Raw genomic sequence first — 27,950 nt, forward strand, 5'->3', positions numbered from 1 at the left:
GAGGAAGCAGCATTTCTGTAACAAATCTGCAACATGGATTAAAATGGAAACAGACAGATATTGTACAACTCTTTATTTGACTTAAAAACTCAATTTTGTTTATATCCTCAAGAAAACAATTCCTGGTTTACAATTCCAGTGACTGGAAGAACTAACAAACATATGAAAACATGTCAGTTTTGAACAGCTCAGTAATACACTGTCTCAGTTTCAAGCTTGCCGGTTATTGCAAAAGCCTTTAGTGTGATGGTTCCTAAGGCTATATCATGCAGAAATATCCAGTTCGACAGCACATTTTCATCTGGGCTGCTTTTTTTTTTTTTTTTTTTTTTTTAAAAGTCAAACACAGCTTCTGACAAGGTAGTGCTATCAATACTTTTAGGTTAAAGGGAGAGCTGTAAAAAAAAGTGACTACTGAAGTACTAACAAACTGGAACCAAAGAGAGAAAGGGGGAGAAAAAAAAAAAAAGATCCCACCTCCCCCGAGTACACTGGCACCAGTTCTTGTCCTCTTGTTCACAAAGAAGTAAAACAAAAACAACAAAAAAATAATTCACTCCATAGGACAATCACATTGACAACAATGCAATAAGAGCAGCCGATATCAGAAATGCCACCCATTGTATTGAACACATTTTGAGATTTCTCCATTTTTAAGTAAACTTTCCTCACAACACTGCAAATATTGGGTTTTGCAGTGGGAACAGTTGAGTGTACACAGCTGAAAAACAAACAATGTAGGTGATTCCACTAAGACAATTCAAAGGATTCTGCAAATAACTAAGAATGTGCTTTAACAGATGGCTCAGTATGTTGTGCACCAAAACAGGTATCTTTATGGAGTACTGAAATTAGAAAACATGTAACTTTGAAGGCTGCCGTTTACTTTAGTTCAATCAAATGTTCACATATTCTTTTTGGCAAAGCAACAGAACATTTTTTTAAAATCCAAATTGTGCAGGGCCATTCTGACTAAACCTTTAAAGGTATAATTAGTAAAGCATGTTACTCTTTCAGACACAAATCACAGGAATGCTCTTTGTTTAGTCAACTCTATAACAAATCTGCTAAAAAAACAAACAAAAACAATATAGTTAACCAAGGCTTCTAAAGCTAGAGCTGTAAATCCCATACATTGACCAAATGACTAGCTTCTATTGGTTGCCTGGAGAAGTCCAACTAGAAACAATTCATCTGATGTGGGAGTTTTGAGGGGTCAAAGTATGATCTAATAATTCTAACTACTGAATACACCGTTCTAAAAACTGATGAGCAACAATTTGCTGAGGGCCACTAAGTAGAAGTTAGGCTAGATATACATTCATTTATAACAAGATTCAGTTCAGACTTTGTTTCTTTCAGCTGGATTTGATCTCATTATTTCATCGCGGATAATTAGAATAATGACAACCCTTTCTGCAAACTGGCTAAAAATACTGAACACATGGCAACCAAACTAGGTCTGAGCAGAGATGCTATAAGCACGCAATGCAGTGAATTTCGATGCCACCAAATATAATTACATCAAAACTGAAAGAAAATTACAAAAAAAAAATATTAATAATAATAATAATAATAAAGCTATTGGATCACATGAACTGTGATCCACTCACAGTATCAGTTGGTTTTCTGGATACAGCTTTCAATATCAAATACAACTTCAGTAAGAAATGAACTTGATTGATGCAAAAATACAGAATTACCCAAAGCTGGGTATTTGCACCTGTTCTCGTCTCCTGTTGAATGTTTATCAAATGAAAATACTGGGCCAAACAAACAAAGGAAAAAAAAACAAACAATTGTTAAAGTGGAGAAAGAGAGGCGAACTCTCTCCCCCTAATGTCAAACAGTCAACCCTGGTGCTGGTGACTGAGAGGATGTCTTCATTCTTCCTGTCTAATGTGAAGACCAAAGAAATTTTCTGAACTGGAATAATTTAATGACAGAAACAATTCTTTGTGGATCCATCTATGCAGCCACCTTGTTATCCTTCTGGAAAAAAAAAACAAAAAACAAACAAACAAAAAAAAACAACAACAAAAAGGTTAGAAGAGCCATTACTACTACTGCCTACTCTACTTCAACAATACTGTAATATTGTTCAAGCTCATAAAACTGATCTATTTACCCTGTATTCAAAGTCAGAAAAATCAGCATCTCCTCTGCCACCTCTGAGTCCACCTCTGAGTCCACCTCTGAAACCTGGCGGAGCACCCCGGGGTGGCCCAAAAGAACCTCTGCTCACCGGTCGCCCTCGCCCTCCACGAGGTCCCATGAAGCCTCGGCCACGGAAAGCCCCTCTTCCCCGATTGTGCCTCAGAGGAATGCCAAAGGTCTCAGCATTCATTCGTCTCTCCTCTGCCCAGGTTGGCCTTCGATCCCTGACACACACGCACACACAGATTAACATCTATCTTATTGGACAACAAGAAACAAGACATAAAAGGAGGCACCACAAGCTGAAACTGTGATTTTGGCTCTCGATTTGGTGATACTGTCAGAAAATAACTCATAATTTATAAGCTGTGCACAAACACATCAGTCCACGTTGGTTATTCAACACTGTATAGAAATCAGTAGCAAAAATAATAACTTTTTTGACTCTAATTCAGCTAACAAATGATGGTTTGTAATGTAGTTCGTTGTGTACTTATCAGTAAAAACAAAAAAAAGAAAAAAAATGTGCGCCATCTTTCACTGTTTTTGTGACACCCTTATTACCCATAAAGTAAGAGCCAAATAATCTACAGAAAAATAAATACTGTTTTGGCCAAGCCGATCGCCAAAAGCAGTGTGTTTGTATTATTGTGTTTATTCTCCAGCCATCTGCTTCCCCCTTTCACCAGAGGTGCCTCCCTAATTATAGCAAAAAAGAAAAAACAAAACAAAAAAAAAACAAACAAACAAAAAAAAAGGTAAAAAATTGCAACTTACTTTGAAAATCCTCTTTCACCCGCTTTACTTAAAGAGAGAAAAAAACAAAAGTCTTTCAGTGTATTCATTGAGTACAATTCAAGTTTTTTAATAAATACATTAAGGCTTATATCCACTGTATAAAATGACTGAGTTTGGAATATTTCATGTAGATGCCATTCAGCCTACCACTGACGGTACCTTGACTTGTGTCAGAGGTCCTCACACAGAGATGTAAGCGATAAAATTCTGGATAGTTCTAGTAAAAATGTTCTTAGCTGTGAAATCCTCCCTCAAGTTTGAGGAGACTTCAAACTGGTTTGTTTTTCATCTCCTTACTGGGCTCTGTGCCAACACAAACCTTGGACAGAGTGCAACTCTCGGCCTGAACACAATCCTCCACAACAGAGGATCAGGTTCTTTAAAAAGACAAAGAAGCCCCAGAACAACCTGAACTGTGGACACATGGGAAATGCATACCTTAAATCATCACAGGACAGGTTATCAAAGAAGGATTTGGACTTGTCATAGTAACATGTGTTTATCACAGCCTCCTCCTCCTCAGTGGTCCCCTCATTGGCCAGATGTTCTAGGTCTGTAGTTTCCTCACCGTTCAGCGCCTTTTCAGACTTCTCATCTGTAATGTTGGAAAAAATTTTATATAAATGAGTTTTCACTGACATTGATGGTGATTGGCTAAAATAAATTCAATGAATTATTATTTCACTAAATAAAAAAAAAAAAAATTTAAAATAATGTTTTACTGGTGATAGTTAATCAGTGGCATCTCTGTTTTATAATGCAATGTCAGTGGAACTGATGAAAGACTTCCAGCATTGGTGAAGAATAAATGCAGTGCTGGTGTGCTTAGAGTGAGCTAAATGCTGGCAAGAGACCTGGCGTTGCCTTATAAGATTAAAAAAAAAAAAAAAAAACAACAACGCACCTTTAAGTTTAAGCTTGTTCTGGAGCTCCTTGTCAATGTCATCTTTGTGAAACTGGGCGTTGGCAGTCTCAAAGTCAAAGTCTTCCTCAAACTTCATGGTTCCATCCCTGCGCACATTCACTTTGCCTCTGCTGCGGTGTCCTCTTCCGCGGCCGCGCCGAATGGATTGAGTCCCAGCTGAGAAACCTGGGAAAATTGAAATTCAGCTACTGAGCACATGTAGCCCATCTTCATATACGATCCTCCATTTAACATAAACAAATCCACTATGTATCAGTATCTGACCAGTTGCAACACTCGTCTAAATGACTGCTCTACTCACCAGCTTGACGCTTGTTGGGGTCCCGGTTTTCAACAGCAACTTGTTCGTTATCTGGCTGTGACACTTTCTGAACCTCAGGAGCTGAACAGCAAAATACAACATTAGCATCAACCTAATTTTAAACTGGCAAAGATCTATCAGAGACTTTTGAAACATGTAGCTTCACAGAGCAGTTCAGTTGTACCCATACTTATCCGTGTTCATTTAACGTGTAAACAACCTAAACTCAGAAGCTGCACTATACTGGCACACTCTTATAAGCTCAGATATGTCATTATCAGTGCTTGGTGGTGCACAGGATGGACTTTAATGAGTGTGAGTGTTTACCACAACAAGCCAGCTTTATTTACCTTTTCTCTGTTGAAGAAGGTCAGGGGGCTTCTGGATTCCAGTGGTGTTGCTGGTGGGTCTAGGAGCTGCTGCCCCAGTTTGACTTCTCTGCCCCACAGATACAGATGGTGCTGGGGCAGCTGATGGTGGGGTCTGCACTGCTTGCTCCAGAGTGGAACTTTTTGTTAAAGAGTCCAGATGGGGGCTAGTGCGTCCTGCAGAAAGCAAAGAGATTCAAACTCTACGATTATCTTAAAATTAAAGACAGTTTTGTTTCTCTTAAAGCAGCTTGGTGATACGACCTGGACATAAATAATAACCAGGAAGGTTAATTTGGTAATGACCACATTTAATATCCAGTAAACCTAAAGACAGCTCGTTCAGAATCGTTCAATTGTCTGTAACATTTATAGCAATGAACTGATGCTTTATTTTATTGGCCAGTGAGTTCTGTGAAGAATCTTTTTCACAGCTCTCTGTTGTGGTGTGTCTTATGAACCTTCACAGGGAACAGGTGCTGCAGAACAAGAACAGTTCCTACCTCCTGCTCCAACAGTGCCAAAGTGAGCTGCAAGTGGTGTAACACCAAACTGGCTGTAAGGAGGAACAGGGGCCCTGCTGAATGGAGAGTAGGACCCAGGAGACTGGAATGATGATGATGCTGCATTTGTAGATCCAATTGATGACTGCAAATACAAGAACAAGTTAGAATCAATGACCACACAAACACTGTGGGAAAACTGCAGTGTTGAATTGAGATATTGTGGTTTGAAGTTGTTGCTTTGTACTAATCACACAGTGACATATCTGCAATAATAAGTTTGTGTTGCCCATCTCTATCCTTTTTTCAAAGCATTTAACCCGCATAACTGAAATGCAAACTTCACAGCATGCATTCTGAATTGTCACCATAACTAAATTATGTTCTACTTATATTATTAATGCTGGCACTGTTCTACTTGCAGTAAATATTCTTGTAAGCCATGAGGGTGTGACAGTTGCAGGATATATACAAGCAAACTTACTTGAACTATTGCAGGATCCTGAGGCAGGGTGCTAGTGGCTTTGGGTGGCTCACATACTGTTAGGTCTTTTATATCACTTCCACGGAAAATGATGTACTCAAACACCTCATCCCGAGGTGGAATAGGCCTGTCTGTGGGTCGATCCTCAGTGCCAAAAGAGCGAACTGTTGGAAAAATTCACAGGATAGTTGAAATGACTCCACACCATTAGACTCCATCTTTTTTTTTTTTTTTTTTTTTTTTACAGTGTAATAATTATTAAATGTAAAAATGTCTTATACATAATAGTCAATTTACAAGAGAAAGTTAATTTTGACATGGTTTGCATACTACAATATAATGTAATGATCAATGAACCACGCCAGTGACTTTTGAAAAAGTCATTTGTGAGCTTTGTTTGTAACGTTATTAACATGTGAGTTCACTTAACACGTCCAGAACAAAAACTCCAATGTAAATAAGCTATGAAATGCAAACAAAGGCTTTAATAGGGGACGTTTCATGGCACCGGTTCATTTTCTTTGTGCAGGTCAGTCTTGGTGCTCACAGTGAGAGCCACATATTTACACAACATAAACAAAGGACACACAGTCTTAACGCCACCTCCACGCTATCTAGCATGGCTAACTAAGCTGAAATTGATTTTATTTTCCACCGCTACATACTTTTGCAAACTGTATTATAGCTCTTTGAGCATCGCAGCCACTTAACTTACCCTTAGCGAGAGCTACGGTCGAGTTTTCAGTGTCAATGGTGTACAAAATTCCTTCATAGCGAATCTCGGCCTTGGAGATGAGGCTAATTTTGCTGCCAATGTACGGCGTCCCTCCGCTCATGTTGGCCCTCTGATTTTAATGCCCTTACTTCCACTGAATCTGTTTTCTGTCAGTCGAGAGATCAGACGTGCTCTTTCTAAAACTGCAGTTACATTAGACGAATAAGAAAGTTACGCCGTGAATCCGACCCGCTCGTCTCTGAAGTAATTTCTACCACGACATGGCCGTTTTCATTTTCCTTCGCTCGCCGCTAAGGATGTTGGGAAAAAGGCTGCGGCTCATTCTTCTAGAAATGCCTCCTCCTCCTCTCCCCTCTTCCTATAAATGAAAGGTCGTGGGTTTTCGGAAACACGTTCCGCTAATTATTATCAGCCCACAAGCGTTGTATTATTAACTTCTCGGCTCCTTTAGGAGAAAGAAATGACTCATTTAATCTTAGGATGCTCAGAAGACGTTTGAGACGCTGCCATTCTGTCGTATCGCGATATCACACAGGATTCCCCATCTCTCCACCCTGCCCAGCCCCCATATTACTGGAGAATCAACACAAATATATGAAATAATTTGCTTCTTGCACATCCAATTATTTATAAACCCTGAAACGTAGACACTAGAAACCGTATCTCCGGTGCAACATGTCCTGGTTTGGGGTGATTATTTACACTACACGATGCAGTACTACGGCAGTTGTACGTTACAGTTAATTAAAGCAGAAAAAAACATGAAAAATACAACTAGGATGCCCCCTCATCTGATGACGTCAGATTCATTCCCACAATGCCTAGTAACACGCAGGCGCACTGTAAAAAAATAGAAGACAGCTATCTGTGATCAGAGATGGCGGGCGCCTCCGACCCCCTGGAAGATATGCTCTTTTCAGAGGTGGATGAAAAAGCTGTGAGCGACCTAGTGGGCTCATTGGAGTCACAGCTTGCTGGCCAAAGCAACCCAGCAGGTAAAACTGACGAAAACGGAGGCGCTGGCTCAGTGCCCCCCGCCAATCATCACTTAGGAAAAACGCTACCAGCTCCAGTGGGCACAACAACACTAGAACAACAACAAGGACGGCGGAATAAACCTGAGATGCGCCAGGAGATCAACTCCAAAGACGCTAGCTCGGATAAAACTGTCACATCTCCTGCTCTGGGCTGCGCCCCTTCTTTTGGCGAGCCTTCCACCACTTCGGTCGCCTGTGTGAACGCCACTAGCAGCGGTTCGCAATCACATGGAGCATCCATCACAACACTGACTGCATCTGGTGTGTCAACTTTGGCATCTCCGCCGGCCAGCATCAGCACCACATCCAGCCGGGGCTCTAAGGTTTCCCCGGGCACAGGCGAGACGTCGACAGAGGCTAGCCCGCCGAGAAAACGCATAACCACAGCACGAAGGAGCACTTCGGCTCGGATAAAGAGTTTGAACGGCTCAGCTTTACCAACGAGGAGGAACAGCAACACAGCGGTGGCCGAAAGCGCTACCTCTGTGGACACCGGTGCAACTACACCAAACTCTACAGGACCGGCGACATCCTCTATTAACACTTCGACTTTCACCTTATCTAACGCTAGCCTGCCTGTCGGGCAGTCGGCTATTGCTCTCGACCGTGGGACTCCCACCATCGCTTTGCACAGACTCCCAAATCATATTGTAGCCAGTATAGCCCAGAACGGCAACGGAACCAGCGTTTCGGCCTTGGTCCAGCAAGGCGCTCGCATAGGAACCGTCCCCTCTTCAGCTCCACAGGAGAACCATAGCAAAACGGTCACAGACACTGGGGCTTCCAAAACAGACGACTGTCAGTCCAAAATTGTCATGACAAGTCAGTCTGGTTGTGTCAATTCTGTCATAAACACTGTTTCCTCTGCATCTACTGTTGTCACACTAACAACTACTACAGCAGCAGCTACAACCACAACAGTAACCCAGCCTCTGAGCTCTCCCACAGCGGCTGTCTGTGTCACAGGGGTGGCAACCAGTACTGTGTGTGCAACTGCTCAAACTACATCAGTTACTACCACTATTAGCATGATCAGGCCCACAGCTCCCTCTCCAACACCTGCTGTGGTCACTTCAGCACAGTCTCAACCCCGTCCTGGACTTACAGCACCTCAAAGGATCGTAGCCCCCCAGCTGATTGTCAGACCACCTCAGCAGCAGACCACCATACAGCTGCCCCCCGGGTTTACCATCCCACCTGGTAAGGTTTGCATAACAGGAGGAGAGTAGCAAGAAGGTGCCAGTAACACCTGTGTTATGATAACCTTACCTGCGGCTCAAAAGGGTGTGTTTGTCCGTATGGGACTGTGTTTGGTGCGTCTTCAGTATGAGGAGGTGACATGCGTGACATCGTGCGTTGTGACCAAGTATCTCCAAGTTATCCTGTGTGCCTATTTTAGGTTCCGTAGCATGGTGCCTATTGTACAGTTTGGTTTTCTTTTGATACATAGAATAATTAGTAACACAGAGTTTTAGCATAGAGTGTCCAGGAGGGAATCTTTGCTTCACACAGGGTATCAGTGCTGTATTGTCCACTTGAGCTGTACAAAGCATTAAATTCACACCAAGCATCCTTGACATTATGCAACGGGAAGCCACAATTTTGAGAGTCACAAATTAAACAATCGTAAATGATAAAAAGCTTACAAAAAGGTTTTAGAGAAACAGCGGCAAATGAAAGTTAGCTGTAAATCTTAGTCATTTAGGTGAGGCTTAAATCTTCTCCGAGATCAAATCTTATTTAAATTTTTATTTATTTATTTGCTTACAGGAAAAACTACGTTTCCAATGAAGTGATGTAGAAATGAGCCCATAGTTGCACAAACCACATAATACTAACAAAGTGTGACATGTTCATTTGATACATAGCTTAGTGCATGGTAGCATTTGTATAACTGTCACCAAAGTTTTCAACATTTGTCTGTTTCTTAATGGCATTTCTAGTAATCATAATCTTTTTCGGGTGCAAACTATGTAAATGAAGGAAAAGTAAACACATCAGCAACTTAAAATGTTCACCCATAGTGTACAAAGTCAATAAAATACATACCATGATTAGCATACGCTACCAGAAGCAGCAGGTTTATACAAGGTGGCAGAGTCTCATTAAATGTTTCAAGATAACAGATACTTTACTGACATAGTGTTAGTGCTTTGCAAGAAATTAGAACTTACTATGTTGGGATATTTTGACCTCCACATAGATGAGCACCAACAGCTGCTGTGAGTAAAGTGGGGAATACACAGGGGAATGTTTTGGGAAGCTGTCATGGGAAGACAGTGGTAACTTTTGCTTTAGTTACATCAGACAATTTTAATGTCAGGAACTACTTTATTATAGAATTTTTCTAATCACGTACCTGTAGATCACTATTTCTTAATACCTCGGAAATTACTGATATACATTGTTCCAAGATTATGAAATGTATGCCCAGTTAATTTACATTTTAAACAATTATGCTTTACCCAAGAAACCAGCAGAACCATATTTTACTTTTCAGTGTTTTTTGTTAGGGTGGCAAAGTGTCCTATCATCAGTGAAAAGCTACAGTATTTTGGTAGCCCTAGTTTAGCAACCACATTGCACAGGTAGTTACTTATAAGGAGCTCATATTCTTTTATATATTAAAAATTGCACTAACTGTGGTACTAATTGTGGACAGAATGTTTTGTGTGTTGCCCCGCTGTATTGTCTTGGATGTTGTTTTGAGTCATCTCACCTCAGGAATAATGGCTCAGTCAGATAGTCAAGAGAATTACCAGAACATGCTGTTAACCTTTCTATTTGTTTTATGGAAATTCTGCAAAGATAAACAAATGTGCAATAAAACAGTTCATCTTGACCTGACACAAATTACTCCACAAATGCGACACAATAATAACTGCAACTCCAGCCCTTTGGAAAGTTCAAAGACTTTGTGTATACTTTGTCAGCCCATGATCACACCTTCAGTCAGGTTCCTAGACCTCAGTCTGTCATTTGTGAATTAGTCTGATATTGAACAAGGATTAGACTTTCTTGGAATGTTCTGTTTTTTTTTAATCAAGTTGTAAACAGTGTTGTAGTGCCATGAAATAAGAAATGATGCAGCTGAGGTCAGACACGGAGTCCTGACATACATAAATAACAACTAAAGAAAAGTCTGTTATTCTCTTTATTAGGACACCTCAGGGTGTATTTTTACATATATTTTATGGCAACTTGCTCAGGATTGGCTCAGAATTCAGTTCAAGGTAAGTTAGGTCTGTTTCACCCTTGATTAGAATGTCACACAAATAAAAGTAGAGCTTCTGTGGTTAACTGTAGTTTGACTCAGAGTACTGAAGGTTTCCTGACACTTTCCAGCCAATCAGAAATTTGTAAGTTATATTCACACATTTTTGGTTTCAATCACTATGTACCCTGCCAGTATACACATGAGAATCAAAATCATCCTAATGAGAACGGAATCTTCAAACCTACAATCCACATCTAAAATATGTTTTTGACTATTTGCTAGTTTCATAACTTTTCAGAGTCGTTGATACTGTAAAGTTTCCTCTCTTTAATTTTCCCCATTGTTCTTCAGGAATGGTCTTGGTGCGTACTGAGTTGGGCCAGCTGGTGATGGTTCCTCAGCAGGCTTTGGCTCAAGCTCAGGCTCAAGCCCAGGCCCAGGCCCAGAACAACATCTCTCCACGGCCTGCCACCCCCACCACAGGAGCGTCCTTCAGAGTTACAACTCCACAGGTGAGACTCTGCTACAGAACCCACATGGTAGCTACCACCTGTAGACTTTCATTATCATTATCATTCTTATCATTTTATAACACAGCATAACTAGTTTTGTTTAATTTTTTCCTCTAATCACAGAACAGATGATTTATGATTTGTCTATCAATGTCTATGTTACACACAGTAAGCTTTACTTGTGAGACATTCCTATGCAGAGATTTAATCTTATACTGGTGATTTTTATGTGGTTAGGAACAAAACAGTGGCCCGTGCATGTTTTGTAAAACAGATTATTTTGCTTTCTTATATATATATATTTTTTGCAATTAGAAATTTTGTCTTAGTATATGAGATATGAGAGGGGCTACAGTATGTTTTCTGCATAATAGGTACTCAACAACAATAGAGATTATTTCCTAAATATATATAAATGTATTACCCATACTTGTACACTATAGCTTTTTCCATGTACAGTATAAACAACTAAAGGCTACATGTAACCATAACTACTGTATCTCTACTGTGAACCCTTCAAATGGATGATTTCATATTATTTGCAGCTGATACACAATGCAAATTTCAGCAACACAACCAAGTTGTGTGGTGTGTGAAAGCAATTGAATTATTTAGAGAAGAGAATGTACTGAATTAACTGTATGTAGCTAGTACAGTTTCTTAAAAAATACAAGTCAGCTCAGATCATGTGGATTGGATTAGTTAAGACATGTTTAGCTATTGTTGATAGGTGTCCTTAACTTACTAATACATGCTTTGTTCCTGTATATGGAGCCAAACACATTCATGATTTATTTAGACAGCACAGTGGCTAGTGGCTTGTGTTGTGTGTGTGAACCTCAGCACAGGTCTGTTCTGTATGGACTTTGCATGTTTTCCTAAAGTCTCCCACACCAGGCTTAAACTGAGCATGAAAAATGCAGCTTTTCTAGTTGGTTGGAATAGGGAACGTGCTTTACCCAGTGGTAATTGCCCTCATGGTGGGATTTGCTAAAATGATTGGTTAAATCTTCTTTCTGCATCTCAGTAATATCAAGCAGCAAGGCACTGCATTGACCAGTCAGATACATTCAAGCTCTTGACCGTCACATTTCTGCTGTATACCTGGAGATGGTGATGACAAAGATAGAACAGTTGCTGGTGTGCTAACTTTCATGTCTGTGTGTATTGCAAACCACTGCTGTCTTTTGGCATCTAATAAGCTTTATACACATACATCTGGTTCTCAACCTGAATTTATTAGATTGTATTTCATTGTCTCACTAGTAGGCTACATGACACAGCACACCCCCACTATTGCAGCCCGTTGGATTGTTTCAGTGTAGAGTAGATGTCTGTCTGCTAGTGCCCTTTAAAAAGGAATTGCCCTCAAAACTGGAGTTGGCCCTTGGATGCTATGTTGTGACTGCCCACTGTTCTTAAATTTAGAATTAATACATTTCTCTATGTGTATTAATAATATTTTAATGTGATATACACTAACATAAAAATGGTCTTAATGCATATTCTTAAATCTGCAACCTGCAGACAGCAGTGTGCCCATTGCCACCAGAAAGAGTCCAGCAACAACTGTTATTGAAGTGACCAAGTAAAAGAATGCCCATCCTTTTTAGGTGTTGCTGCAAGGATTTTTGCTATACCCAACAATAATTGTCAGAACGTGAAAGGCTACACCTTTGGGGCCAACGCATTTGAGTGGGACATAAATCTGTATATTATCAGCATAACATCAAAAAGTGACTTTATGCTCCAAAGTAATGTGGCCCTAGGAGAGCATTTATAAAAAATGTGACAGAGTCTTGTTGGATGACATATTTAAGGTTTGCAGCTGAGGGGGAGTCAGTGTTGAGGATAAGAGAAGAATGTTTGATCACAGAGATAAGCCTGTGGACAGCTCCTGGTGCTGAAAAGACATTTAATACAACAACAAATAAAAGAACATTTCTGTATTTTAGCAAATGGCTTACAAAACTGGAAGAATATAATAAAAATATAATAAAAAAATCATGCATACTACATAATTTTGTGTATACTTTCAGGCATCTAGGTATCAATGATTTTTTTTTTTTTAGTCTTGGCAGTTTGGAGGGCTTCAGCCTCAGATATTCTTGTATTGAGTAAAATTTCTGTCAGTGTAATGCCATGACTGGTGACCTTCGTCAAAACCAATCTGATTAAAATGATGCTGGACGGGCACCACCTCATTAAGGGAATAAGTTAGTTCTAGACCTTAATTGGGATGTGATTAATATGTTTAACTGTGTAATTATAATGAATGATAATTCTTGATTATTTTATGTATAGATTAAACTGATTAATAGGTGAATTAATGACTCAAGGCTTCTTAATGACTCCATGGGGTGTTCTCATCAAAATTTAATAAGCTGCTGAATCATTAATAAGAATTTGCTTATTATCACCTGTGGATACATCATTCATGTAAAAACATGAGCATGTGCTGGTGTGTCCACACCTTTGTAACATAATTGCTTTTAACTATGAGGTTACAAAGATAGTTTGTCAGATTTTCTTCATAAAATTAAGTGTGGTAGCTGATTGGCACTGACATTATAGAGCAGTGCTAAACCAGCCAGGTGTGCACTAGTAATTGTTTCATCTAAGTAGTGTATTAACCTTGGTTGACTAGTACTTTCCTTATTGGTCATCCTAATGATTATAAGTAGAATAATACACAATGTTATAAAGTGATGGAATTTGTTTAACAAATTACCAAAAACATATTTCCATCACTTAATTCAGTATTTATTACTATAAAGTATATGAACATTTGTGTATTTAAAAGATTAATTAGACTCTGCTGTTCAGTAAGAGGTGACAGTCAGGTGTGAGTGTGGGGGGCCCTGCTCTATTTAAACAACACAAATCTTGGTTTTCACTATCAATGCCTAATCTTTAACACATCTGTTTGTGTAAGTGTACCATCGGGATATTTCTGAGGACATGTCCTGTACAGTTTAGTTTCCAGAGACACAATTCAAGAGAAACTGCTGTTTGTTATTTTGTGGAACAAGTTAGGCAAAAATTTGATAATTGGATTGGGATATGAATAATTTATGAATAATTCGGAGTACACCAGTTCACTATAAGGAAGAGTATGTACAAACAGAGGAAATTTAACACTGTTGTTACTCTCCCCAATAGTGGTAATACAACAAAAACCACTCTGAGGTGAAGGCATTTAATGGGGTGAAGTCAGTGGGGTGAAGTCTGTAGAAATATAGGTCTTTGTGAATCCACCTATCCATCCTTTCTCTACAGCTCTGTCCAGTTTGGGAGCCAATCCCAGCTGACACTGGGCAAGAGTTGGGGTAGTCCCTGGACAGATCACCAGTCTATCACAGGGCTGATTCAGACTGACACAAAGATGGGGATATTAACATGGTTTGGGGCTGCTTTAATCCAGTGCTGCTGGACTAGCATGGCTTGTCATCATGAATAGAACCCTGAAGTCACCATTGTACCAGAAATCACTACTGGAAAATGTTAGGATTTCCATCCATGAACTGAAAACTCAACAGGTTATTTGTTTAACTGTATTCTCTTAATCTAGATTTGATAAGGACTTTATTGTTATGTTTCAGGTCAGATGCATGTAAAAACACAAAACATTAAAATGGCTTATTAACTTTCTAGCACCTCTGCAACATTTGGATATAGTCAGATTATGATTGTGAAAAACAGTGAGAACTTCTGTTTGAGACAGAAGCCTATTATTCATTCAAAGCTAAGTGCTTAATGTTATGTCAGAAGTTAATTTCCTACAGCACAAATCTTTGTTCTAGCCTCTCAAGGCTGCAATAAAGAGGGTCTCTAAGGATCTTTAGTGCTTGTTCATCAACTAACTGCGAGGACAAAAGGCTGACACTAGAGGCCAGCATTTCATTGTCTCTTTGGATTTAGGTAGACTTTGTGTTTTGACTTCTGCTTTCACAAATGGATGAAACAGTTCGCTTATAACACGTTGTATATAAAACTTACTGTGTGTATTGGATTAGTGTAGGAGTACCGGGCGGCTGTGACAGGTGCATCCATCAGCAGTGTAATACTGCTACTTTTCAAAACTGTGATTATTGTTAAGGGAAATTTTTAACATGAGTTACCATGACACTTCCGTTGTGTAACAACTACCATCATATATCATATGGCAGTTTGTAAATGTTAAAAGTCCCCCATCAGTAATAAAATGCAACCTCTGTACATATAGCCAACCAACCTGCATCCATTCCTGATGTGAACCCCTTTCAAAAGAGAATCGCAGATTGTCATCACCTCTCATAGTCACACTGATGACAAATTAGCGGGCCGCGTCATTGCCATCTCAACAGGAAAAGCAGTAGCAGGGAAATGAAAGGGAATGGTGTTTATTCCCAGAGCTCAACCCCTCTGTCGGCCTGTCACTCTTCCCATGGCCCTGAGGGGAGAAACGGAAGGCATCCTGAGCTTCCTTCCTTCCATACCTGTTAAATCATTCATCACCCAACTGCTTGATTATTTTAAAAAGCTAACAAGGCTTTGGTTCTTGAGTATGTTTGTGCATGTCTGTCTGTGTGTGTGAGACAGAGCGAGAGAGAGCGAGAGAGAGCGAGAGAGAGCGAGAGAGAGCGAGTGAGGCATAGCTGGCGGTGGGATGCACCCCGTGGCTCTTACTACCCCCCTCCCTTCCACCCTCATCCCCTCTCCCCTCACCCCTCATACACCCACTTTCCCCAACTCCTCAGTACAACACTCTTTTGGATCCTACAAAACTTTTAGAGGTGAGGGAACTCCCTCTCTCTCTACCTCAATCTTATCCTACTTCTTCTCTTTTCCTCCATCTTCCTGTCCTTGGCAGGGTTGTGTGCATGTTTGTGTGTTTTCATTTGTGTGTAAGACAAGTGCAGCTTATCGTGTGCTTGAATGTGAATGTAAGTGCTTGTGAAGTGTGTGTGTTTTTATGAGTGCCTTGGCCTGTCTGTGAATGGGAGTCTGGATGCCAGAGGTCAGGGCAGGGGCCCTCTTAGGCTGTCTTGCCAATTGACAGGATAGCACCCAGAAAGTGTGTATGTCTGTGTGTATGTTTGTGTGTGTGTGAGACGAGTCACAGGGCATCAGTGTGGTTTTTTGACACTTGGCAGTTGGCACTCACTTCCAAATCCCCCTTTCCACATTTGCTCATTTGTCTTTAATATGTCGTAATGACATATTTCAAAAAGCACCTGTTTGAAAGCTTTAAATCTCTTTTTTCTAAAACGATACAGAATGCTCTTTTTTTTAGGCACGAACATCGGTGTATTTTGATCCAGGATAGATTACAGACAACAGCAGATTCTGATTACAGATGTCACTTTTGAAATCGACACTAGACAATTTTGCTTCATTTTTGCATAAATAAACAAATGAAAAAACACACATCTATGGCATATTTGAGCATATACGTATATAACAGTAAAGATGTGACATCCTCAGATTTGTGCTGTATCTCAGCATGTTTGTGTTTCATTTGGCATCTGCTATGCCGGGCAATACTGAAAAGACTGTCCAAATGCTTACAAATAACACTTATGTGAATGTGTAGATAACCAGCCTTAATGCACATGTCTTGCACTGTCAGTATGTTTTATGTCTGTGTCAAATCAGTTTGTCATGGTGTGAAGTGTGTAGTTGTTCTTGAACTACTATCAAATCTAAATTGCTAAATGTTCTTGATCACAAATAATTTCACATTCACACAGTGATTCAAGTTCATAACTTCATTCAGGTGTGCTCTTATGAATAGTGATCATCAATTTGTGGTCAGTAAATGACTCATTTAGGGAGTTTATAGTCTGAGTTGTAATATTAAAACTATGTCAACAATGCAAAGTGCTGAGTGAAAATTGTTCCTTATGTTTTATTTCTTTATTAGTTCCATCATTATTATCAAGTATAAGGGTATCTGCAGTTTTTATTAAAACAATGCCAGTTGGTTAAGCTAATTTTACACTGGAAAACAAGTGTTTCAAGAAACTTTATTCAGACTTTCCAAATTAGTCTTTCCATGTATTTTATAATACTTTACTCTTACTGAATAATTTGATTAGAGACAATGAAATTAAGACAATGTAACCAACAGAATTCATGTTGTTATGTCATTTGTTGATAAAGGCCCTAGTGAATTTTATGCCCATTTTTCAGTTTATGAATAGAGAACATATACAAAATAGTGCTTTCTTAATAAAATCATGCTTTTTAGGTTTTACCTTTGGACCATAACTCAGGTTCTCTCCATACCTGCCATCTGACCCAGTGCAGTGACAACATGACCCACTGCTAATGCATCAAAAATGCTTTTCTCTGTTTCACTACTAACATGCTGCCACCTTTGTTTCTTCATTCCTGCTGTCATGACCTTTCCTCATCAATGACAAGACACGTCACTGCTCTTTTCTTCCCCTGGTCCCTCAATCACGCCTTTCTCTGCCTTCCATCCATCTACTCCTCACTGTATCTCTCATTCTGAAACTATAACACGTTCATCTTTACTGTTACTGTTACTGTTTTTTAACCTTTGTTCTTTGGATGTATCTTGGAGTCACATCTGTCCCCTAGTCCCTCTTCCTCACCCACTTTATTTTATATCTTCATGCTCTGTTTCCCTTTTCCTCTCTTTCTGTGTTCTCTTTTTTCTGCAGTCTCCTGTGACATCTCAGACCACCAGGCAGTGTCCTTTGACTCCGGCCAAGATGGCACCGTCTCCTTCTCCCACTCCTTCCAGCCCTGCTCTCCAGACTTCCTCCTCTTCCTCTTCTTCCTCCTCCTCCTCTTCCTGTCCTGCATTACGCCCAGTGAGATAACCCTCTTTACTCACCTATTTTTCTAGTCTTCTACCACACATTATCTTGTTTTAGCATGCCTGACAAATGATGCAAAGTGATATTGCAGTGTGATTGTCTGGAGTTTTCACAGTAGGTTGTGGACAAGCTGGGAGAATCTGAGTGGCACTAAAATGAATGAGACCTACTTTCTGCACCCTCAGTTTTCTGCTGTGTAAATACAGAAAATTACACCCCACTAAATCCTTAAAAATATTTTATGCTTGATACAGTTAAATCCACTATAGTGGAACATGATCGACAAATTTCACTGCTACCTGCTAATCGTTTATACTGTAACTGCCCACGTAAAGCTCTTGCTTAATGTATCGATATAATGAAATAATCCTGCAAGCAAGTTATATTCAAAGAGAATATGAATAATAATTGATAACTGAAATGCACAGGGATTGCTGGAGATGATATTTTTAAGTTATAGGTTAACCATGCCATTTCTAAGAGCTAAACTCTGGAGAATCTTATCTGATCTGTTGTTTCCTATACAGATGTTGTTAATCATTACTGCATAGAGATGCACAAGGGGTGCATCACAGACCTCATTTCTTGGCTTGCATTTGAATACGTGGAGAAACTGTCACCTATGGTATGCTGTACATTTGTGTTCAAATAGAAGGAGTGCCATGGTTGTTTGTTACCTTGTCTATTCAGGGGCTCCACTGCATTTAAGAAGTTTATCTTTATATGCACACTAACTAGGCAGCCCTTCAGTGCAGATAGAAATACTTCACACCACACTACACAGGGTCACCACATATGCGGATATACATGTGATCTTGCCTGCGTCCATTTGTGCCTGGAGTGATCAGACCCTAATGTGTGCTCTATGCATTTTGGGTGCATTCACACCTGTATTTAGAACTGTCCACTTATGATTGCATTACATAAGATGTATTTTATTGCCAAGTGTGAACAGGGCCTGGGAGATTCAGAAGAGGTGATGAGGGCTTTAGAGTGAGAGACTGCTGATGGCACTTAATCTGTTGTTGTAAAATTTGTGTTTTGGATGTGAGATATTGTCTAGCCGTTCATCCCCTCAGATATGATAATGAGAAAGCAGACAGTGGACAGCAAATGTTTGACATTGTCAGTAACAAATCAAGATAGGAGCAGTGGAGGTTTTCCTTGTCAGCTAGGTGATTATTAAGGAAAGCTTTAATGGTCTGCTGTCTTTCTCAGCCTCTAGCTTGTCACCACCTTTGTCACCACCTTCCTCCTTGTCTGTTAAGCGATTTTCACCGAAGTCAGGACACCAGATGTGACAGGAGCACTGTGGCGCCTGCCTCCTGTTCTCTGTGGCCTTGCTGCAAGCGAGGCGTCACGTCCTGTTTATCTCTCTGTCTCTTCATGCTCTTCCAGAAGGGCCCTGTGGCACCAACCGTGGCTGTGACGGCTCCGCAGCAGGCCCCCATGGTTATGACCCCCCAGGCCCCGGGCCAAGCTTCCTCCCAGCCACCGCAGCCTCCGCAGACAGGCATGGCCACGGCCCCTGGAGCTCCTGTCGTGTCCCAGGTCTGTCCTGTGCGCTATTCTGCCACCCAGTCTCCTCTCCCTCCGCCCACACTCCACCCTCAAGGTGGCACTGTCACAGCTGCCAGCAGGCTGACTGTGTCACAAACTCATCCCCGGACCCACAGCCTCACCACCTCATACAGCTGGTCATGGACAAAGAGTCTCACACATGCCCACACACATTCGCACTCATATATTCACACAAGCAAGCACCAACCCAAGGACATACAGATGCAGACCTAAAGGCACGGTCACATTCAAGCCATACAGCTATGGATACAGGCTCACATACTTACCAAATACCCAGGACAGAGACTTCAGTTTGTGGCCACTGGGAGTTTGAGTGGACGGCTGGCATTGATGTCGTTTCATTCTGCAGTATCTTTGTTAAGTATCATATATTTGCATTTCTACTTAGAGTTTGATCCCAAAACCCTTCTATTGATGCTCATCCTACACTGATCCTTTCTTTTAATGTTGATGAGCATCTTTGATCCAAGAATCAGTTTGTTAATAGCTGGAGTTGCCACTTTCTAAAATGTTGCAAATATTTGGTAAAAGTTTGTTTTCTCATCTTCTAATAGGAAATGCAAGAGAATGTGAAGAAGTGTAAGAATTTTCTGGCCACACTTATCAAGTTGGCATCTCACAATTCTCCATCTCCTGAGACTTCCAAGAACGTCAAGGCTCTGGTTCAGGACTTGCTGGTGAGCTTCACAACCCAGCCAATACAAACGCGCACGCACACACACACACACACACGCACACACACACGCACGCACACACACACACACACACACACACAAGCAAGATGCCAGATGCTATTAAAGACTTACTAAAAATCTGCCTTTTTGAAGGTGCTGACTACCTTTTTAAGTATCACATTTCTTGACAAATGCTAATTTTTAACACAACATTTCTTAAACAACTCAGTAACAGTGTTTCTTCAGGTATTCTTTTTCAGGTGTGACTTTGCTTTCTGTTCTGTGAAATGCAAGCTGGAGTAAAATATCACTTTAATGTGTTGTAGTAAATAGGTCAAACCTCTAGATGGCAGCATGGAACTCTCCATAACTCATCTTGTATCAGGGATTTTTGTCTTACAGATACAGGGGTGTTATTAATAAGTAGTAGCCTGAAGTGTCAGTATGGGAGCTGATCATCAGGCTCAAGTGATAGGATTTTATCTTGCTGTGTTCAAGTCACCACTTAACCTATTGTCTTGCCCTTCTTTGCTTTACATTCACCTGACAGGATGCTAAGATTGAACCGGAAGAGTTCACCAGCCGACTGCAAACTGAGCTCAAGTCATCTCCGCAGCCTTACTTGGTGCCATTTCTCAAGGTGGGGTTTTTGGTCATAAAGTTCTCTTTAACTTTCTCTCTAAAACAGCTGCATCAGCTGTAAGACAGCTTCCTACACTGATTGAAGTGCTTCCTTCAACCGAATCCCTTACTCTGGTGGCTCTTTCAAGACTAATTTGTAAAGTTTTGTTTTAAACCTAATTATAATAATTATTTATATATCACTTTTTGAAACAAAGTTACAAAGTGCTGCACAACATAAAATGGAGAAGTAGTTAAAACACGTATACAGATAGTCAGACATACAGTACAAATAAAAGTGCAGTACAGACAATTTAGGGCCCCTAAGTTGTCTGTTTACTGGGCCCCTCAGCTACATTTCAAATTGACCCCTGAAATTGTTTTCTGAACTGTTCCCTAACCCTAATCCCTTAAATTATCCCCTAGCCCGACTTCTTAGGCTCAAGTATTTTGCTAAACTGAGTAGTCCTTTCCCTGGCATCAGGGCCAGTGATGTCTAAGCCTGACAGTGGAATGATACACACATACACACCCCTCTGGCCTGACTTCTGACTGTATGTGACAGTGGCCCCTGCAGCCGTCCCAGCCAGTAGCCAGCAGGGTTTTCCAGCCAGCCATGATGAGCGTCACATCAAGACGCCCGACCACCCAACCCGGCCACAAACACATGTTGTCATGCAATGTTAAGCTGCTTACGTCAAAAATCTGCCTGAAAGAGTCTGTATAGAGCAACAGCTCCTCAGGTCTGCTGTGACAGTGGTTTTTTAGAAATGTGTAATGGCCATGTTTCATGTGTGGCATATACAGCATGTATTAATTACTGTACTGTAGGTTCAATTCAAAGTATTTCAGTGTAGAACTAAGTACAGTGTGTAAAACTAAACAAATCATTGCATAAGAAATCACACAGATATTTTCACTAAATTAGCCAGTGACCACAGCAGTATTTCTTTTTGCAGCTGTGTATTTTCTCATTCATGTCTGTTTTGCTCTGTGCATGTAAACTCTGGCCTTTCTCTGTCCCTCAACAGAAGAGCCTTCCGGCCCTCAGGCTGTCATTGCTGAATAGTCAGCAGTCCCTGACCCAGCCCCCACAGCAGGGAGTCAAACCAGCACCCGGCGGCACCCCTCCTGCCATTGTGACTGGGCCAGCTGTCTGCATACGCCACCCTAACAGCGTCAGCACCACTACGGGTGCCAGTGCACTGCCTGCTGGGACGCTTGGACATGCAGCTGCCATGGTATGTTTGTAGATGACCAGCAGGAAGTGATTCCAGCACAGACACAGTTTCCACAGTATCTGCATTTACAGTTTATATTTCAAATAAATTCAAGTCCATAGTGACATTACAGTGATCACAAAACTAGAATAGGCTTTAACTGGTGGATCAGTAACATTATACACTTATACTAAAATGTACAATATGTTTATGTGGATTAATGCCACAAACTATAGCAAAGAAAATATAGTCTAAAACAAGAGCATTTATTAAAAATGTAAATGTACAGATGTAAATCTGCAGATGTGTCCTGTTAGCTCTGTTATTAGAATCAAGTGCACAGAAATATGTATGTAAGGTATATGAAAGTGAAGAGAGCTAAAGCTATATGTCAGATATTTACTCACAATAATCATACAGTCAATAGAGAAGTGCTACTACGTGATGGGTGCAGACCTGCAGGGTGGTTGTGGTGAGTGCACGTGTGTGGTGATGGGCTTTACACAGGGGTGCATTATCAGGCTTGGAGAGCATCACAGTGCCCTGGCTCGGAATCACACAGCCAGCGGTCACATGCTCCACTCCCAGACTCAGTAAGTTTATCGGGAAAAAGAAAATGTTAGATGTAGATTAGGACTTAAAATATGTATAGCTTTTTAAGCCAGATCATAAAAGGCACATGCTAGAGTGATCTCCATAGAGACACATTTATTGTGAACATATATGCTCACACCTTGGAGATGCTCAGTCTGACCAAACTGTTCTGCTGCTCCGCTGATCTGAGCAGATGGTGAGCATGCAGTTGGCTCAAAGGCACCTTGATGATAATTGTTTACTCTTGTCCAGATCTTGACAGCCAAGTAAAAGTATCGGTCCAGAGAACTTAACAGTCAAAACTATCAAGTTATGAAATATATAAATAATCTGATTATATTATCCACACATTAGGTCATAATTTAATTATTCTTTAATTTTAGAAAAACGTGTTTCATATATGAACATTTTCTAAAAACAAAAATGAAATGGTTTAATTTCTAAACAATTCAATTGTCAATTGTAGTGGATCCGAAAACCAACAATCTGATACCTTGCTTCAGACAGTACCACAGATTTGACCTGGGGACCCTGAGATGAATAGATTCAAAGTCACAATTATACTGCACTGATAACACAGAGCACAGATGTTTATGGATGGGTCAATTGGGGTCAGATTCAGATTGGCCTAGTCCAGGCAGTATGGTGGGTGAGCTAGATGATTCTCCTCCTCACATTTTCTCTCACATCTTTCCTCTCACTCTCACTTTCTCTGTCCCTTTCTTCTCGCTCTCTTTTTTTCTCTCAGTGTTTCTTTTCTGGCTTTTTCTCTCGCTTGCTCTCCTTTTTCTCTTTTGCTCCCTCTGCTCTCTTCCCATTTCTTTCCAACAGTTTCTCTCACTGTATCTACCCCCGCATTGCTCTCTCATCTCACACTCTCTCTCTCTCTACCCGTTAACCGCTGAAGGATGAAGCGAGGTAACTAGGTCAGCCCTGGGGTCAATTTTAAAGCAATGTGGCGGCCGCAGTCTATGTCCAGAACATGCCTCTGGTCTCTCTCACTCTCTCTCACACACAGACCAACAGCACCAACATAAACTATCACTCTCAGAAAACAGTAAATGATCACCCCTGGTATGTCAACAGTCTGAAACCAGATAGCTAGTTAAATTAGACTAAAACAAATCCACTCTTACCATAGTGGGTTGAGAAACCATACTTGGAAGTATATACATGTGTAGTTATATTATTTAAAGTTTCTTCTTCTTTACTCTATCTCTATTGTAATATGATTCAAATATAACATATGTATGGCAGCAAATTCAAAGCTGAGAAGTCAACAATATAAATATAAATAGCTACAAAGCATGTAAACAGCCATTTCTAATTAGCCAAGCTGCAATCCACGGTATGTCTGTGAACATGTTCCCAGTTGTATAAATCAAACGTGTGTGGTCTTGATCTGTGCATTTTGAAATAATAGCATGATTATTTTAGACAAATAAGGTCATTGCAGAGAGGAGTGTCTTAAATTCTCTTTGTGTGGTTGGAAGTTTTGGAAAAATCTGGATGCATGAATATTGCTAAGTATGTGGCGAATGTTAACAGTGATCCAAAACATAAATTGTTTGCTTATAGTCAATAAAATAAATAATCTGAGTGACATTTAATTTCACTGATAAGCGATGTGTAACAGCAGGAAAAAGTTTTTTAAAAAAAATTATAAATGAGCAGGTGGTTCACATTCAGAGTTTTCCTTTTTGCCCCGATTCCCAAACTTTCTAGCTGAGTTTTTTTTTTTTTTTTTTCTCCCCCCTCTGTTAACTGTGTCGCTGACTGGCCAGAGGTGCTAGCTATCTCTGCCTGTGCTAAATGCAATTTTTCCCCCTTCCCTCCCATTCTCGCAGGCCCCTGCAGTGGATCTCTGGGAAAAATGGCCTCTGTCTTTTTTCAGTAGCTTGAACAGTAATATAGCATGTGTCAGGGAATGGAAAACAAGACTAAAAAATATGCAGCAAGAAGCAAACTGGTAGGAATGGATGGCTGAGCTTGAGGCTCGGCCTGTGGCTGCTACCAAGGAAGGAAGTGACTCTAATAGCCAAGCACAGCCCCCCACCAGTGCTCCTTCTTTTTCATCTAAACTACTTTTTCACTATGGTTTTGACTTTTTGTTGCCTTTGTCTTATCTGGAAATGCAAGGAAATGTAGGTCATGTACAGTGACAGAAATCCATCCTCCTTGAGCATGTAAATTGATCTCTTCATTCTCAGTATACTGTGTAGATAGCCACTGTAGAAGTCATCGTCCCTGTATTAATTCTGCATCTATCCTGCATTCCTACTGCAGACATTTTTAATATGTTCCAGTAAAATAAAAATCTGTACATTGTAAAAGATAGTTAAGTGGCTCTTGGCTAGCCTGTCTCCGGATCATTTCTTGTGACTGACTATGACAGAAAGGGGAGCAAGAGCAGATTCCCCCCCCCCCCCCCCCCCCCCCAAGACATTTTATCTAGAATATGGAGCAAAGAAAGAGCAGTGGCATAGAAGGCATATGATTTTATAGTTTTCAACCTCAACTCTCACTTTTAGATTCTTTCATTGTTTGAAATGCTACAATAATCATCTCTGTTTATCGTTTTGCTTCCTCAGGGTATCAAGACGGCAGGTGCTGTCGGTGGCCAGGTCCGCATGCCCATGGTGATCACACAGTCGGTCAGAACGCAAGGTAGGACATCTGAAGGCCTTTTCTAACTCCTTTTGATTGAATCTGCTGGATTCAATCAGACACACAGTATCATTTTTCTTTACAGTGTTATTTTTTTACTTTTAGGCATTCATGTCTCTCTGAAAAACACAGCCTTAAAACTGTGCAGAACTGAAGTAAAGGTCCAGTTTTTAAGCAAGACTTGTAAACTTCTGCAAAGTCTCAGCGTCATCTGTCAGTCTTTACTCTTCTGTTGATGGCCTGCAATTTTTACATCTTTCAGTAAGGCTGCATTCTCAGAGAGACATTTGAAGATTTTAAACTGAGCCTGACCTGCTGGTTAAATCAAGAGCCAGTGAAAAATGTTAAACATAAGATAGCCATTAGTGCAGCTCTAAATGTTCTCTCAGTAGGCTGTGAGATGTGTAAACAGACAGAAGCCACAGAGAGAACAGGTGTTTTTTCCTGTCTGGTTATAAAGCCTTCTCAAACATTTGAGCTGCTGCTTACTCACACTGATTCACAAACACTCTTCCCACAGAAGCCCACAAATATCGCCCCAACACCAACCGGGTGTAACGCTCCCCTAAGAGAGCTGTGTGCTCTCAGGTGCTGTGTATAATGTGTGTACCTGTTTTTGCTTGTGTGCGTGCTTGTGTACGATCGGAGGTGCATACAAATTTGATCTGCCCCCTTCCCCAAGATTGCCTGCAGTGAAAGATCTGTAGGTTGTTTTATGCCCATAAATTGGAATGCGGGGATAGTTCTAAAAATACTTTTCTGTGCCTCTTGGCTAGGAACATGCCTGTTAAAATCAAGTTTAAATTCACTCTGGCAGTCCTTGTGCCTCTCTGGAAAATGTGTCTCGGAGCAGGATGCGGTTTAGGAGTGTAAGGAGAGCCGGTGAAGTGCAGTGATATTGACAGAGCGACGCTCTCCGCACCAACCTGGGGAGAGCGACAGTCCCGCTCCCCCAACCCCTCTCCATCTACCCCTGTGAGGAAGACGGAGACAGTTGAAGGTAGTCGTTAGACAGGAGGATATTTGATGCAGATAGAAAGGGACACTTCAATGATAACATTACTCCTTTCCTGTTTTGTTTAGCATTTCTTCTTTGTTTTTTTCCCCTTTCCTTAACAGGCACAATGGGGAAAGGAGCTGTCATCCAAGCAGGCAAAAGTCCTGTGGGCTTGGCTGTTCAGATCTCTGGGAATCAGAAAAACAAGCTCAACGACCCCGGAGGAGGTTCTTTCAGGTATAATTCCTCTTGCCACAAGACTGACTGTTACTGTTGTTCCCATCTGCCATCACATGGGGGCAGCATTTCACTAAGATGCCACTGCATGACTACAGGCTACACTCACAGCTAAGGCTATGAGTGTTTATTCCACTTGCCTGCCTGGCCACCTGGCTGCCTGCCTGGCTGCCTGGCTGGTTGATCGGTGGTCCTTTCTCTCTGCGCCCACCACATAGCAACACACTGCCAGCCAATAGATCGCCCTCACCATCGCCCTTCTTGTGTCAGTGTCACAAGTCATCGACAGGATTAGAAATGAGCTAAATCTTAATTTAGAAATAAGGTAATTGCGTCCAGATGGTTAGAATTTCTGGATGCGGTTCTGAAAATACCTTTTGGTTAAGTCAAACATACGGTATTTAGCCCACAGCTTTGCTCTGTCTCTCTCTCTCTCTGGTCTTGTCTCTGCTTCAGTTGGGCTTTTGTCTCAAAACATAAAAGGTTCATCGCCCACATGTTGGCCTTTGTGGTCCATGTTTTGTGTGAGTCTTTGTGTGTTTGTGTTTGTCTTTGTGTGTACAGCACGTACGTGCTAGAGTTTATATATATTTGCATGTATGCCTGTGTTTGTGTCCCTGCTTTGGTGCGCATAAACATATGTGTATATCCTAAGAGTCTCAGAATGTTTGTTTACGTGTGTGTATCAAATGTGTGTTTATGCATGTATTAACAGGAGTAGGGGTTTAGGATTGCCCCAGTGCGACCGATCCTGGGCAAGAAGAGTGTGGGTCACATGGGCCAATGGGTTCATGATAATGGCTCCCGTCTCCTGAGGGGAAAGGCAGCACCCGGGGCTCTGATTGATAAACCAATAAATCTTTAGCTGCGTTGGTAATTAAGCTGTCAGGCTCGCTTGTTACTGACAACCTTTTTCCCCCGGCGGTGATCACAGTGGCCCTCCACACACAAACACACTGGTTTCAACATAAGCCCAATAATGCACAGCACTACTGTCCCAGAAGAAGTGTGTCACTGACATTTTGTTGCATATTATAGTTTTATTCAGCCCAGGTGGTAGTTTTACCTGGTTTGTGTTTTAAACAAGCTACACAATGACTTTTGCAGCTCGCGTTTTTAAATTAAGTCAAATAATACATTGCTGAGTCTGATATTGATTGTAATGTTTCATAAGAGATGGCAGTCTGTTGAGATTGTCTTCATTTCTCATCTGTGTTGTGATTTTTTTTTCATGCTTCAGTCAGTGTTAAACATCACCGCAGTACGCATTTATTTTTTACTATAATCGTATTCTTAGTATGTCCTCCAGACAAGGCAAGGTATTAAAGTCTGTACTTGTTAAGGTTTCAACTGGACCTCAGTTGGTTACTGTTGTCCAAAACCTTTCAGTTCTGCCATTCCCTACACTGTTTAGTGTTTGCTGTTTTTCTTACCTGAGGATATAAACATGTTAGGACAGAATCCTGTGTTACAAGGTGATCTGTTGGACAC

General features: G+C 40.8%; 2 protein-coding genes across 7 annotated transcripts in view; one reads left to right on the top strand and one right to left on the bottom strand.

Annotated features, from left to right (window-relative positions):
• Positions 1-58: 58 nt before the first annotated feature.
• lsm14ab (LSM14A mRNA processing body assembly factor b) lies at positions 59-6,575 on the bottom strand. 2 transcript variants are annotated; one of them, XM_026294215.2, is made up of 10 exons: positions 6,252-6,575; positions 5,537-5,700; positions 5,053-5,197; positions 4,532-4,726; positions 4,182-4,262; positions 3,860-4,045; positions 3,394-3,550; positions 2,935-2,961; positions 2,129-2,381; positions 59-1,989 (listed from the first exon to the last, which is right to left on the bottom strand). In XM_026294215.2, exons 1-10 carry the CDS (start codon positions 6,370-6,372, stop codon positions 1,969-1,971), a joined length of 1,350 nt encoding a protein of 449 aa, XP_026150000.1. In that variant the 5' UTR covers positions 6,373-6,575; the 3' UTR covers positions 59-1,968. The 2 variants fall into 2 exon arrangements, with proteins under 2 accessions (XP_026150000.1, XP_026149999.1); XM_026294214.2 differs by having other exon boundaries at positions 59-1,992.
• A 559-nt stretch (positions 6,576-7,134) lies between these two features.
• LOC113122138 (transcription initiation factor TFIID subunit 4) overlaps positions 7,135-27,950 on the top strand; it is an 85,634-nt gene continuing 64,818 nt past the window's right edge. For 4 of the 5 annotated variants that reach the window (XR_003294827.1, XM_026293200.1, XM_026293198.1 and 1 more), the window contains exons 1-9: positions 7,135-8,509; positions 10,878-11,038; positions 17,710-17,862; positions 19,267-19,419; positions 20,004-20,126; positions 20,674-20,763; positions 21,776-21,985; positions 25,150-25,225; positions 26,345-26,459. Coding sequence is in view for 4 of the 5 variants with exons in the window: in XM_026293200.1 (XP_026148985.1) it covers positions 7,150-8,509; positions 10,878-11,038; positions 17,710-17,862; positions 19,267-19,419; positions 20,004-20,126; positions 20,674-20,763; positions 21,776-21,985; positions 25,150-25,225; positions 26,345-26,459 (2,441 nt within the window). In the remaining variant the exon portion in view is untranslated. The remainder of the gene's footprint in view (positions 8,510-10,877; positions 11,039-17,709; positions 17,863-19,266; positions 19,420-20,003; positions 20,127-20,673; positions 20,764-21,775; positions 21,986-25,149; positions 25,226-26,344; positions 26,460-27,950) is intronic. The other variant, XM_026293201.1, reaches the window with a different exon arrangement.

This window comes from Mastacembelus armatus, chromosome 3 (genome assembly GCF_900324485.2).
Source record: "Mastacembelus armatus chromosome 3, fMasArm1.2, whole genome shotgun sequence".
Taxonomy (NCBI): domain Eukaryota; kingdom Metazoa; phylum Chordata; class Actinopteri; order Synbranchiformes; family Mastacembelidae; genus Mastacembelus; species Mastacembelus armatus.

What these genes read in the sequence shown, in the direction of transcription:
- lsm14ab (XM_026294214.2), bottom strand. Translation starts at nt 6,372, where the DNA reads ATGAGCGGAGGGACGCCGTACATTGGCAGCAAAATTAGCCTCATCTCC. An exon ending in AGGATCCTGCAATAGTTCAA is followed by an intron (nt 5,198 to 5,536) that starts GTAAGTTTGCTT and finishes TTGTATTTGCAG; the next exon opens with TCATCAATTGGATCTACAAA. An exon ending in CCCCAACAAGCGTCAAGCTG is followed by an intron (nt 4,046 to 4,181) that starts GTGAGTAGAGCA and finishes CAATTTTCCCAG; the next exon opens with GTTTCTCAGCTGGGACTCAA.